Source organism: Syngnathus leptorhynchus, chromosome 18 (genome assembly GCF_054491065.1).
Source record: "Syngnathus leptorhynchus isolate UIUO chromosome 18, UIUO_Slep, whole genome shotgun sequence".
NCBI classification, from domain to species: domain Eukaryota; kingdom Metazoa; phylum Chordata; class Actinopteri; order Syngnathiformes; family Syngnathidae; genus Syngnathus; species Syngnathus leptorhynchus.
This window is the reverse complement of record NC_141212.1, coordinates 1,680,117-1,694,545: the sequence shown is the minus strand read 5'-3', so window position 1 is coordinate 1,694,545 and position 14,429 is coordinate 1,680,117. Positions and strand designations below refer to the sequence as shown.

General features: G+C 42.2%; 1 protein-coding gene across 1 annotated transcript; it reads right to left on the bottom strand.

Moving 5' to 3' along the window:
* Positions 1-2,539: 2,539 nt before the first annotated feature.
* On the bottom strand, positions 2,540-13,088 carry LOC147042229 (uncharacterized). The gene is made up of 26 exons (XM_085937739.1): positions 12,914-13,088; positions 11,552-11,767; positions 10,551-10,676; positions 10,444-10,470; positions 10,339-10,365; positions 8,815-10,251; positions 8,636-8,743; positions 8,505-8,567; positions 8,375-8,416; positions 8,226-8,294; positions 8,114-8,152; positions 7,954-8,007; positions 7,820-7,873; positions 7,694-7,741; positions 7,260-7,631; positions 7,104-7,196; positions 7,004-7,039; positions 6,857-6,904; positions 6,602-6,643; positions 6,470-6,520; positions 6,345-6,395; positions 6,147-6,275; positions 6,052-6,078; positions 5,952-5,981; positions 4,881-4,919; positions 2,540-4,741 (listed from the first exon to the last, which is right to left on the bottom strand). The coding sequence occupies exons 1-26, from the start codon at positions 12,927-12,929 to the stop codon at positions 4,605-4,607; spliced, it is 3,381 nt and encodes a 1,126-aa protein (XP_085793865.1). The 5' UTR covers positions 12,930-13,088; the 3' UTR covers positions 2,540-4,604.
* Positions 13,089-14,429: the final 1,341 nt, after the last annotated feature.

Below are 14,429 nucleotides of genomic sequence, written 5' to 3'. Positions count from 1 at the left end.
CGACGAGGACGGAGAACCAGACGCGGGACCTGACAGAGGACCGGAGGCTTACGCGTTCTCTGTCCAGGACCTGCACAAAGATGTAGACCAAGGCCTCTCGCCTAAAACCATGAAGAGGTGAGACAGATTGGTGCAAAAATGCTAATGCTCTAATGCTAACACGGTAGCATGTTTCTAACCTTTCAGGTCCCAGTCGGTGGTGGAACCTGGCGTACTAAAGCGACCTGACAAGGTCAAATGCGATGAGGACAACATGCAGCCGCTGCTTTCGCTAGACTGAAAACAAAGCCACTTGGAACCATCCGTGGATTGTCCTCAGCAAACATCTCTGCGTGGAGTTCCTCCCAGAGGTTTACGCCACTTTCAACTTCCGTGTTTGTCAAGTGCCGAGTCCACAAAAGTCCAACTCGGTTCTTCCGAGCGATTGTCTTCAAATGATTCCCGTGCCCAGATGGCAACGCGAGTGATGGGACGCAAGCTTTTCCCACGTCTTTGTACGAGGATTTTCCCCAATGGCTCTGGATGAGCAAGATGGACGTGGAGACAGACCAGCAAACCTCCCTTTATGAAAAAAAAAAGAATGATCAAGTTTGATTTGCTTCTGATCAACAAACAGCTCGCGTAACAGCAACCTCTATTTCTTTTGACTACAACCTTAAGCAGAAAATGTCACATGGCCCATATATGTGACGAGAGTCACTGTATACCATCCATCCATCTTGTTTTTTTCCACTTAAATATTGTATACAGCAATCCTCCATCACAGGTTCTGGGTTCCAGTTATTTTGCTTTTATTAGTGGTATTTTTTTTTTGTACTTTGGTCTTTTTGCCAGCATTTTGCGGCTTTTGTATTGAGTATTAAAACTGCGTGCCACCGTATTTACCGTAAATACCGTATTTACCATAAATACCGTACTTACGGATTCCGCCAATCAGAGCGTCACTAGAATTTGCCAGCCGCTGATTGGCTTTCAGGCGCTTGGCGCGCTGATCACTTTGTTGATCACTTCCGTGTTGGTTAAGGGTCGTGAAAACTCGATTAAAAAAAAACCCCCAAAACATATTATTTACAGTTTCAAAATGTCCTGGGTGAAGCCAACCAAGTATACAAAAAAAGAAGAAAACACAGCTAACCGGTAACTACTCCTAACCAGGTTCGTAACTCTATAATAAGTAATCGATGTACGTCAATTTACTTGCAGGTGGAAAATGTTCGACTTTCCCAAAGGAGACATTTTGAAACGGGAATGTAAAGTTGTAATGCAGCAGTTTTCATCGTCTTTGCTGATGTAAGTACACAAGTCCTTTTATAAAAGTGTCGCAAATGCTGTCATTATTTTGGTTTTTATTCAAAACTAAATGTAGATCAAGTGGCGCCATGCTAGCTATGGCTACTATTTAGCTCGCTTCGAATGATAAGTAACAGTGTTTTTTGATTGTCACAGTTGAACTCAAGTTAAATTATTCCAACCAACGAGAACAACTTTCACATTTATCAGTGTTTCAGATTTTGGACATTCCCAATTCAGTGCAGATATGCTACAATTTTACGGATATGATTTAAATTTTGCTGATTTGTCTCCCATTTTTGTCTCACGTTTGTCACATTTCAGTGTCAAGCATTTTAGCAATAGCACCTTTTTGTTTCATCACTGTTTCATCACTTTCACTCGAAATAAATCAACATTTAATAATGTATGTAAAGAAAGACAGGAAAACACACTATTATCACAAATGGAAACACTATCACCTCACAGTGACTTTTATTTATGTGCAGTATTTGACACAAACGTTTGTTTTAAGAAATGTAACGATGATTATTTGAATAGTTCAGCGTTTTGAATGTGACATCCAATGCCAGTAGTAAAAAAAAAATGGTTATTTTTTTTCATGCTTCAAAAACATCATTGTAGGAAGCTGCTGCTTTAGAACAAAAACAATTGCGTTGGGAAATCCAGCCTAGCCTAATACTGTAGTAATTTGATTTGACTTTTTTTTCTTTTAGGTCTTCCATATGCACCGAAAATAAATGTAATTGTGATTGTTAATGGACACTAGCAAAGCATATATCACACTCTTGACTTTTAGTGGTCTTGACAGATAACGCTCACTTGTGATTGACATGTGCGGGGAAAAAAATATTAGAAATGTATCATAGTGTAGTTTTACAAGCACATCAACAATAATAATGAAGGGGAAATTGTTCATTGACTAGCTCTCTGTCAATCAAAAGTCAGTGTTAATATTTTTGTATTGGATGTCACCTGACAGTGTACCTAATGAAGTAGTCGGCAGGGACCAACTATCATATTTATCTCATTATGAGCTATTGCAGTTATTCTTCAGTGTGTCATATGATTTTGTATTGATGATGTGAGCGCTGCATGCGGCCTTTTAAGTGTTATTCTACATATTCTACACTGACAACGTTTGTTTAGCTCAGCCAAAGTCAACAAACATGTATTTATTTATTTGATAAACCTAAAGTGTTTAAGCTTTAAGGATTTAGAATGACACTTTATTTTGTCCATTCTCTTATCCTCACTGGGGTCACAAATGAAGCCTATCCAGTCGCAGGGCACATAACGCATTTGCATTTGCAGCTAGACACAATTTCGCCTCAGATCAAAGCAAAGCGACGTTTGGTAAGGTAAAGTTAGCGTCACGTTTGATTGTGTTGAAAAAATGTCCTCCGTTTTGCCGACATGTCCAAATAAAGGATGACGCACTCTATCACACACTGACTCCATTTTAATTATTTTTTTAAATACTACTATCACTGTATTTCAATTAAGTAATGACATTTAAACACTCGGCTCATTAGAACGCTATTCTGATATAAGTGATAACTCAGAAAATATTCAACTCACATGGGTCACATCACTTACGGTTTTATTAAGATATTCAATTATCTGTGTGTGACCAAGTGATGAGCAAACAACCACAGTGTTACAGTTTATTTTGTAATCTGACCATTCAAATGCCTCTTTGTCTCTTCTCTTTCTTCCAGAAATATGATTATTGTTATTCATATTTGCGTCACATAAATTTGTGCAACAAGCTGCTTCCTCTCAAAACTCATACAAACTCTTGAAATTAAATAAAAACAAAAAGTATTCACATCTGAATTCACACACCACAGGCTCCATTATTATTATTAATAATAATTCTCATTATTAACATTTATCAACTGTGGAACCATGTTGATAGGACAGCCCTCAAATTCACACAATTACTTGTGACCTAAAAACAAAATGAAGCAGCACAACTACAAACCTGCTATCTTGCTCGTTAGCTAGCGGCTAGCTGATTGGTTAGTTCATGCTCGTTAGCTCAATAAAGGATTTCATCCCAAATTGCTTTCAGCAAGAATACAAATAAAATGACTAGGATGAAGCGTTTATTTAGCTGAGGCTAATGCTAAACTAATGTAAATACAATCAAAACCCTTTCGTTACATTTACCAAACTCTCATTGTTGATAAAGTAGAGTTCGATGATAAACGATCCTAACAAATAGATGAATTTGAATTGTCAAGTCTTTTGTCATCAAGTCCATGCACGTTAAGACTCAGAAAGTTGAGGCTAGTTCAGCTATGCACGACATGACTTGGACCTTGTGCAATCATAGCAACAGCCGCAGCAACATATGCTAACGTATGCTAAGGGATAACACAGAGAGGTCACTGAATGTTTTCTTTTAACCCCGATCATATGTCAGGATGGAGTCAGGTGCAAAGACTCTCTTTCTTTCCTTTGTCATCAAGTAAGACATTGAAAGCCGACGTGTGTGACGCTTCATGCTAGGTTTGTAGACAACATGGCCACACGCGTCGCTTTGACGTATAGTCGAAAAAAATTAGGTCACCGATGGCCTCGACTGATAAACGATCGGTTTCCGGAGTTGGTCGCGCTAATGCACACTTCCTGTCTCTGAACGCAGGATGCTAATACGATTAATGCTACTGTTTCACTTGAACCTTAGACAACTGAAAATTGACAAAGCCAACATCTTAGCTAATTGTTAAGATATAACATCTTTAATGATTATTGGAGCATAACCATGTTTTGTCAAGTATTTAAGGCTAGCTAGCATTAGCATTGTTAGTGTGCGTTCAGAGGCAGGGGGTGCAAGTCCTGGGGTTTGACCCGCTAACATTTACACGCATACTTATGAGCTTTAAATAAGTGAACAAAATTTTAAGGGCAAATGGTGCAGTGCCCCATCAGATCCAGCAGATGGTGCTGCAGTTAGAGAAGAAAAAACTCCAACAATTATTTTGTATGTATGCTTTAAAGATGATTGTTCTTCAAATGTTCATGTTTTCCAAAATAACCTTTGTCACATATATTTATATACTTGTGTGTTACATGAGCTATCCGAATTGAGTGGTGATTTTTTTTTTTTTTTAATGAATTTATTTTCATTTTAACAAATGTGCCGTGGAAATGTGGAAGTTGTAAACTATTTTTTGGCCAGTTAGTTTTTTGTTAGTCTGAATGAGCGACCTCAGGAGCTCAGCCTTGTAGGTAAAAAAATATTTCTGTCCTTGTTGCACCAAACAGAAACGAGTCCTTCCTGGTAGGGTGTGATGGAAGCTGCCCTACTGCCCTGACGTTTTGGCCGCCCTCTGCTGCTCGAGTAGGGACTTGAGTGTGGCTGGCATGGCTGGGCTGAAAGGTCGCAGGGGATACTGCGCATTTTTGCCGGGTACGTAAACACACTGGAAGTATCTTTGACCTGTAAAAACAAAGTTTAGAAAAGGAGAAAACAAGCAGAAAGTGCTGCAAAACCTACTTTTCTCTTGGGCTTACACTGCCCTCTAGTGGCAACCCCTAAAACTGCAGTGGTTCATCATATGTATTAAACTTGTACTAACCTGGTTTCTTCTTTTCCTCACTTTCACTTTCTGACTTTTCTATGAGAGGCACACACAATACAAAAGATTGAGCTACTATGCTACATGCTAAGAAGAAGTCAGGACAAAGATGTGGGGGGTGTCGTAGTTTCAGCATGCGGCAAAGATTTTAAGGTCAAAATGTAAAGTAGGAAAATTAGTGCAAATACAACAGCAAACTTTGGGACTCGGGGAGGCTACATTGGATTTTTAAAACAAACTAATAATTTTTTGTCCCCCAAAAAATCTGTTTTAATAATAGTTTTTTTTTTTCAAGTAATCATTTTGCTTTTATCGCCAACAGGAATTGTTCACACAAAATGTTTTCTTCATTTTGCCACATTTCTGAAAGTTTTAATTTAAAATTTTAACCTATTATCCTCACCTCAAATGACCCAGATATAAAAATCAAATGTGGCCCTTTAACCCCAAAAAGTTTGCCCACCTCAGCCTTGGAGGTTCTTTTATAAAAGGGGGACTGTATGGTAAAAGAAAGTGTAAAATCACTCGGGAAGAAGAAACGTTGCTACTAAAGAAGAAGAAAATACGTTGGGAGTGTTATCTTGCTCAAATAAGTCAGAATGTTACAGCTCATCTTCATATTGTGCTGATGACAAGAAAAGAATATTAGACGCAAAACAAATACCTCAGGCTCTATAGGAAGCTCTTTTTCCTCCCTCTGATGACAACAAGCATTAAAACACTTTTAGTTTTTTGAAAACAAACATGAAATTCTTTTTGACCACCTTTGTGTGTTAGAGAGGAAAAAGCAAAAAAAAAAAAAAGCTGTCTTGTTAGCAGTTGCACCGATTGATAGTTATTTACAGCTCATTAATTAATATTAGGCGGAAGGAGAATTTATTTGCGCAATTTTAGCTTACTTTCTACTAGGGCTGAACAACTCATAGAATTCTGATATTGTTTATAGTAATACAGATTGCTTGATGGAAAGATGGATCTTGTAAAATCATTGTGCATTAAATCGCAATAAAAAAAAAAACATATCTCACTGATCTCATATTTAAGTAGACAATCGGAGGCTTCCATACTTACTGGCTTGCGAAGGTTCCTTGTCTTTTTTGCCTGAAATGAAAAAAATATTTGAATTAAATTAACAAACCATCAAGCGTGCACATAAAGGTATTCATCTTACTTTTCAGTAATGTTGTTCTTGTCTTGGCTGGAGAAAGGGAAAGCACACGTGTCAATCAACAGACCACATGCAAGCAGCCATTTTGTCTCCCTCACGTGTTTGTGACGTTGACAATTTGTCAGGCTTGTCCGTCACGTTTGTCTTCATCGTGTCCAGCGGTCCGACCCTCAGCTTGCTGGACTGCGGTGACGATTCTGCTGCCTTAGGACTTGGAATTGGACCTTCTGCTAGGTCAAATTTTAAAATGAGGGGCGGGCACCACACAACTGTCAAAGACAACTTTTTTTTTTTACCTTTTTTGGCTGCAGAGGAGCATGAGGTCCTTGTTTTGCTCTTGACAGCATCTGAGAGTGACCCAGAAAAAAAAAAATTGTTGCCTGACAATATCAAATCACAAAACCAACAGTCAATGAGTGACCTGTCTTTGAGGCAGATGTGGAGCTTCGCTTCCGTCTTGCCACCGCAGCATCTAATGAAGAAAATAAAATCCTGATGATTAAAAAAAAAAATTGACATTGTCACCACGGCAACCATCTTAAAAAACAGTTACCTCTCTTCGGAAGAGCTGCAGCACTTTTTCGTGGTTTTACAGCTTAATGTAAAAAAAAAAAGAACATAATTAAGACACTTTTTTACATTTTTCTCCTAATCGACATAATCATAGCCACCATTCATTTAATCCATCAATGGATTAAAATGAAATGTCATAACTTCAAATTGCTATCCAGTTCTGTAAAAATAGTCCGCTACTTTTATATGACTTTTGTTAGTAATATTATACTATTGATTATCTTTAGTTATCAACCTGTCTTTGTAGAGCCAGCTTTGCTTTTGTCTTTTTTGAGCACATCATCTGAAATCGAAAATAAGCAACGGAAATAGTTAGACGTGTACCTAGTGCAGTGGCTGCAAAATATTAAATGTTGTCAGGTGGGGAGAGAATGCAAAGTACCTTTGTGATCCTCAGTCGTCTTTTTCTTCTTGGCTTCTGGAATAAACACGTGATTAATACGGTGGAACATTTCAAATGATAATTAAAAAATGATAATAACCTTTCTTTGCAGATGATACCATCACGTCTTTGACACTCTCTGGTTCAGCTTTTGCTTTTACGTCTGGTTCTGCTTCCTCTGCTTTCACGCCGACTGAATATTCGATCCGCTTGTCAGTTTCAATGACATCTTCGAACCCGTACGGGTCTTACTCACCTTTCTCGACTTCGGGCTCAGTGGGAGATGCTTGTTCTGTGGTTTCTAATGGGACGGTTTCGACCGCCTGGACCACTTCAACTGGCTGTGCTGGTTCTGCTTGTTGGACAGGCTGGACTGGTGCAGTTGGTTGCACAGGCTGGACTGGTTCTGCTGGTTGGACTGGCTGGACTGATTCTGCTGGTTGGACAGGCTGGACTGATTCTTCTGGTTGGACTGTTTCTGCTGGTTGGACTGGTTCTGGTGATGGCTGCATGACCGGTGGCATGGGCTGAGCATAGTAGTGGGGGTAGAGTGGCGGCATCATCGGGTGGGGTTGGTAAAGTGGCGGCGGGTGGACGGGATGAGTGGTCAGAACCGGAGCAGCGGAACCTGGACAGATAAAATGAATGTGAATCCTATGGTGCACAGGAAGTGGAAGTCCGGTGGGCTACCTGAAGCGGACGGAGGCGGGTATGGAGTGTCGGTAACGATCTGATGAACTGCCAGAAGAAAAAAAAAATGCATGTGAAGAGAACAGAGAGATCCGGTTGTGAGAAGTCCAGTTGTTGAACACTCACCGTACCAGCCCGGAGGAGACGGGCAGTAAACTGGTGCCGGTCTGCAAGGACCGACTGGAAGCAATACAACCACATTTTTAATAAAAAAAATTCTTATTATTTTTAATAAATCAATATAAGAAGTGCCAACGTACCGTCTTGTACTGGTTCGGGTACTGGTTTTGGACTTTCCTTCTCAGCAGGTGCTTCTGATAAACACACAGAAACATGTGGAACCAAATTTATGATGTCTATTTTGATTTGTTTGATTAGTTTCAGTCAGATCTACTTGAATTGCATCTATGATTGGCTTACCTGTTTTGGGCTTTTTGCTCTTTTCTTCTTTCTTGGCTTCTTTAGGGCAAAGAGAACAAATGGAATCAGACCAGCACACATAAGATGTGATCTTCACATCATCTCCACGTACTTTTAAGAAGCATCGGAATCCTCCTGATCCGTTTCATTTTTGGCTCCAGACTGGCAGTCCTGGGAAGTGCTGGGCGGCCAACACGTGCATTATTTGCATCTACTCGACATCAAAAATGTAAGTGCCATCACCCACATTTCAAATCTTACCTGTTCTTTTCGCTTTTTCTGTGACCTTCATCGCTTTAGATTCTTCACATGAAAGAAATAGAAACACAATCTTCCCGTTCTTAACTCAAAAGTGTGTCATTGACTCGTTCTGAGTGAGTTATGGACCAACCTTTCGTCTTGGTGCTTCTCACGGCAGACACTCGCGTCTTTGCCGAACTTGCGCAGGGACACACTGTAACGAGTAATTATTTTGAGGTCCAATTGACGCTATCAAAATCGTCATCACGTTTCCTCGCTGACCTGCTGGCACCTCAGCTTCGGTCTTTGTCACTTTATCCTCTTCGTCATCCTCATCCTCTGCTTTTTCGGCACTGAGGTCATCTACAGCCACGTGTGGAGTGGTCAGGACTAGAAGGTAGCAAAACAAAAGTATGGGTAGATGCATAGATCGATGAAGTAGACGCTATCATCCGCTATACCTGACAGCAAATCTTCGTCCTCCTCATCTTCATCATCCTCATCTTCATCCTGATGAGGCGCCAACTGGATGTCATCCTTGAGGTTGAGCGCAGGCTCATCATCCTCACCAAAGGTCAATGGTGGTAAGCCCACATCCTCCTCCTCATCGTCTTCATCCAAGGGAGGTAGTGCTATGTCATCATCTTCCTCATCATCGTCTGTGACATCATCGTGGGCGAGTTCCTCATCGTCGTCGTCGTCGTCAGTCAATGACGTGACAGAAGTGCCGCTTTCATCTTCCTGGCGCTCTTCTTCAACTTCGTCATCATCTTCATCAGCGACAAGAGCAAGATGAAGGTCGTCTTCATCTTCCTCACTGAGATCTGTGTCAGCGAAGTCCTCGTCTTCTTCGTCCCTTGTTGTATCTTCATTGCCATCCTCCTTATCTTCATGAGCTGCATATTCTCCTTCGTTGTCATCTTCACCAAGCTCAGGTGTGGCTTCATCTTCCTCATCAGCAAATGCCTCTGCCACCTCTTCGTCAGCTTTATCACGCTCAGGTTTGGAGGCCTCATCTTCTTCATCCTCAGCAGCCGCTTGCTCCTCTTCATTGTCATCAGTCTCGGGTGTGGCGGCCTCATCTTCATCGTCATCAGTCTCGGGTGTGGCGGCCTCATCTTCATCGTCATCAGTCTCGGGTGTGGCGGCCTCATCTTCATCCTGAGCAGCCTCTTCATCTTCAGTGTGAGGTTCGGAGGTTTCATCTTCAGCAGTAGCAGTGGCTTCCTGCTCCTCATCTTCCTCCTCCATCACCTCCCCTTCTATAGTGGCTTCTGCTTCATCGTCCTCCTCATCATCTTCCTCCTCCTTAGCGTCAACTCCTTCATCCACTGCATCGTCCTCATCCTCCTCCTTCTCCTCATCCTCAGCTGCTTCATCTGCCTCATCAACTCCTTCATCGACCACACCTTCCTCCTCCTCTTCATCCACACCAGCTCCATCTTCTTCAGCGCCCTCCTCCTCCTCTTCCTTATCTTCCGCAGCAGCTGCCTCCTCTTCCTCCTCTTCTTCCTCCTCTCCAGCCACACCAGCTCCATCTTCAGTGCCCGCCTCCTCCTCCTCTTCCTGCTCTCCATCCACATCAGCTCCATCTTCAGTGCCCGCCTCTTCTTCCTCCAAGTCCTCCTCTTCTTCCTCCTCCTCCTCCCCCTCTTGTTCCTCTTCTTCCGCCTCTCCATCCACACCAGCTCCATCTTCAGTGCCTGCCTCCTCCTCCTCCTCCTCCTCCTCCTCCTCCTCCTCCTCCTCCTCCTCCTCCTCCACACCAGCTCCATCTTCAGCACCCTCTTCCTCCTCCTCATAGTCCTCCTCATACCCCTCATCCTCCTCTTCCTCTTCTTCATCCTCGTGGATCTCTTCAACTGTCGGTCGTGACTTCTTCACTTGCATCTTGGTGACTTCAACAAACATGGAGACAATTCATCAGTAATTAAACGGCAGGGTAATGCAACTTTAAAATGCAAAAGCAATTAACAAGCACGGACCTTTACTTCGAGATGGCAGGAACTCCCCTGGAAAACAGAAGACATAAAATCACAGAACTGTTAGCTGTTACCTTTTCTTCTCGTGTGTGTGATGTTTACACTCACCTTTTTTCCTCACAGCATAGAGATTTCCTAAAGAAGAAGGGACAATAACATTGAGTCCCATCACCAGAAGGATAGAGACGAACAGACAAACTCCCTCAAAGTATTACCATCGTCTTCATCTGGTGCAACTAAGCTGGTGGCAAACTTTAACATGGCGTGGACCGCGTTGGTGGACCTCTCCACCACGTCGTTGACGGCCTTGGCCGGGTCCGAACTCATCCTGCCGAGGCCTCCTGCCAGGGAAGCGTCTTGTAAGTATTTGATTGACAAGCTCAAAGACAAACCACTTGTTTTTTAGTAAACTTCTCTTTTTATAAATTACTATTATAATATTGAGAGTATTCCCACAGAAAGACATCCATAAAAGCACAACAGGCCAGGTTGAACGTGCTCATTTGAATACATACAGTAATGCTACCATACTCGCTGGTCACTCTATTAGGTGCACTATCGAATGAGATCAATTCAAAAAAAAAAAAAAAAAGCTTAATTTACTAAGAGATTCCAAACATCCCAAGCAACTATGCTTACCAGTGCAGGTGTACTTAATAAAATGGCCAGCGAGTGTTTTATCCCCCACTTGCTTCCATTTTCAACCGCATTCTACCAACAAAATGCCAAACTCAAATAAAATACTGATGCTAATTGAACGAGCAGTGTTCAGAGGAGCTCGATTTGTCTTTTGTGCTCATTCAAGCTCACCTGAAGTTCAAATATGATAAAAAAAATATATATTTGAACACTCAAGAATCACTACTGCATACCTCAAAGGCTTTAGACACAAATGATAGCTATAGGGGCGCACTCAAGGAGGTTAGTGAGAGGGGGTCTGCGTGAAGAGGGGGTTAGTCAGTGGGAGGGTCTTCTTGCCTCGACGCTCTGAGTCTTTAAAAACCTTCCTGGCGCCAGGACCTGCTTGCAGGAAGTAGAAGAAACAGGAAAAAGAAAAAAGAGCTCTAGTAGCTGTGTTCATGCTGGCGATGGGAAAACAGAACGCGGAAGTCATCCTGACTCATAAACTCGAATTGATCAAATCGATAAAGACGCGCGGGAAGTAAGATCACAAGTTTAGTTGAATACAAAAAGGTCAATAAACATAAATGCTCACCTGAAATGGTTTTGTAATCCGCCAGGTCAAACATGATGACAAAAACGCACGACCACGTGACCACGAGCGCCAGCACGAGGATCCACGCCAGCGGTGAGCTGAACGTAGAGTAAACGTCATCGGCGAAAGTTCGCTTGGACGCGCCATCGGGCGGCGAGCCGGCGTCGCCGTTCTTGGCGTCAATGACCATCGTGGTGGTGCCGGTGGACGACCTCACTGAGGAAAAACATCCAACCGCAGGTAAACGCGCATCCACAACACTCAAGCGTTTACGTTGGGCTGGCGAACGGGCCGAGACGGTTAGCCGATCTCTCCCGCCACCTGTTGACTTTGCTCAGCTCGCGTTGGCGTAGCTATTGCTGACTCACAAGGCTTAGCGGCACTCGACAAAACACGCACACACACACACCACATAGGACAACACAACACTTGAACTAGCAAGGGGACGCCACATGAAACCATCCTGCAGCTTTAAGCACCATCCTTTGACATTTGTCATGTTTGCTTGTCACTACAAAAGTCAGCAGTAGGAACTTTTTCCCCCATGTGTATAGTATTTCCAGGCCTTTAAAAAAAAAAAAAAAAAGTTTCATCCCGTCCAACCTTTCAACCTGACCCTTCAATAATTCTTTGTTCGTCCCCGGTGTGATTATTCAACCATGCTGGAATCATCCTTTTAAGGCCAGCAGCTATTTTCATTCTTCTCTGCTTCCCTGACTTGTCTCATCTCCTCACAAGTCTACAAAATCAAAACATCTCCTTATTAATAAGCAGGCCATAGAAATGTCCTAGTCTAATGTGCATGCCGGGCCACTAGGGGGCAAAGTGTTTTCTGACTAGCATCAAACGCAGGGTACCACCTGTGCGAAAATGGAATAGCAGAAACCCTGTATAGTCAAAGATATATCGAAATAATTAGAAAACATCATCAGAGTTGGCAGACACGTCAAAGCCACAAATAAAAACACCAAAGCAGCGCAGCAACAACAACAACAGTATCAATGTGCACTAAAGATTGATCAAAAACACTATCAAAGAAACCACATCACGATCAAAGATTCTATTCGATCAAAAACGGACAAATGACTGTCGAGCCACAAGAAATCTAGTTGATCACCTCAACAAAAGACTTTCAAAGACACAATCGATTCTACGTCACATCCAACCGTCTAAGTTATAATCAATGACACCATCAATGGCAATCAATAAAAAGTGTCAGTGTTAATGTGCAATGATCCTGCTCTACACCAGCATGGCAGCATTGCAAATAGATGATACATGAGAGGAGCCGAATATTTTTAGCCACGTCCATGCTAACTACCCTTCAGACACGCACACGTACAGGAGCAGCCAACTTTTTACCTTCTGCTTCAGTCATTGCTGTACATTCAAAGTGTCGGACGCAGAGTCCGTTCCCATGAAAACAAAATATGGATCCTTCTCGACGGTGCAATCGATAGTCCCAAAGTGACAGAAAAATTATTTGGGAAAAAAAATTAAAATCATCGACAAACACTTTGAATTCTTGCAAACAGTAAGCCCGGTGGTCCGGCTGGTTGGTGGTCCAAAGGGGGGGACAGACGGAGGAAACCAAGTCGAGGGTGCTCGGAGTGCGAGGCTGACTGCCCGCCCCTCACTCCTGGCCGACAGATTTAGATCAGGGTGAGACAGAGACGTCACCTTGTCCCCGCCAGCTGCCGTTACAACTTTACGTGGCTTGACTCCGGTTCTGAACCCAATTCATTCACATGTGCATTCGATCCGGTTTGCTTGGTAAAACTTTTCAGCCCGCACCGGTGCACATTGATGTCATGGTTGTGTGGCGGCTGAGTTATTCTTAGAGCAGCTGCCATTCGCCTTCGCCTTTTTAGGCCTGAGGCGTGACCTTAACCCCCCCACCGGTTCACTCACAACCCCCCTCCAGTTAGCTACCCCCCTACACACACACACCCGTCTTCCACGAGTTGTCATCAAGTTGAGCTTATATAGATGTATTAATACATGCATAGTAAAAAAAAAAATAACATACAATGCTGGTGATTAATTTTACTGCTATTCACATTGTGGTATTTTTTTTGCAGTGTCGTGCTTTTTCTTTAACAATGGCCAAAAAGTTTAACCTCTGTTTAATTTTCAAGTGCATGTCAAAATTGTAACATTTTGAAATATAAAACTGAACATGAAATAATGGGGGAAATGATTAACCTAAGACAGAAGCCCTTGCGATACACACTTTATCCGTTAGGTGGCGGTAATGTTCCAAAACTGGATTGCACTGTTGGAGTAAGCAGGAGAAACGAAGAAAAAAAAAAAAAGCAGTGTGCTGCAACAATGAAGATTTGTTGTGTTATTATAATTATGACAAGTCATATTTGTTCATCTGCGCTTGAAGTTATCCTTTCTTGCTGCAGAAAATGAGATAGTGAGACGCAGTACTACAATGCATTTTGTTACCATTAGTGGAACTCGGTGGCCTTATGAACGTGAGTCAATGTAGCCCGTTAAGGCAGCACATCATCGATGTTATTAATATTTACACATAAACGATCTTATGCATGTTCTATATTACGCAAAATGCTATATTGTCGGCGGCTAACACTAGGTAACATCCGCTCATCGAGATAGATGCCCTTTGAGTCTCATGCGATTTGGACACGTAAATATGTAAAGTTACGTGATTTTGGTCCAGATTGTTACATTTCCGTTGCTTGTTTGCTGGCACCATATAAAAATTAGCTTAAGTAAATGAATGTTGGAGCCAATAAAATTCGAACGCATTGGCCTATCCTTAACTAATGGATTATATGTTTTATTTGTTTACGTCTGGGATGGAGGTGAGTCCTCACGAGCAAAAACATGCCCACGTTCTTCGTTAGTT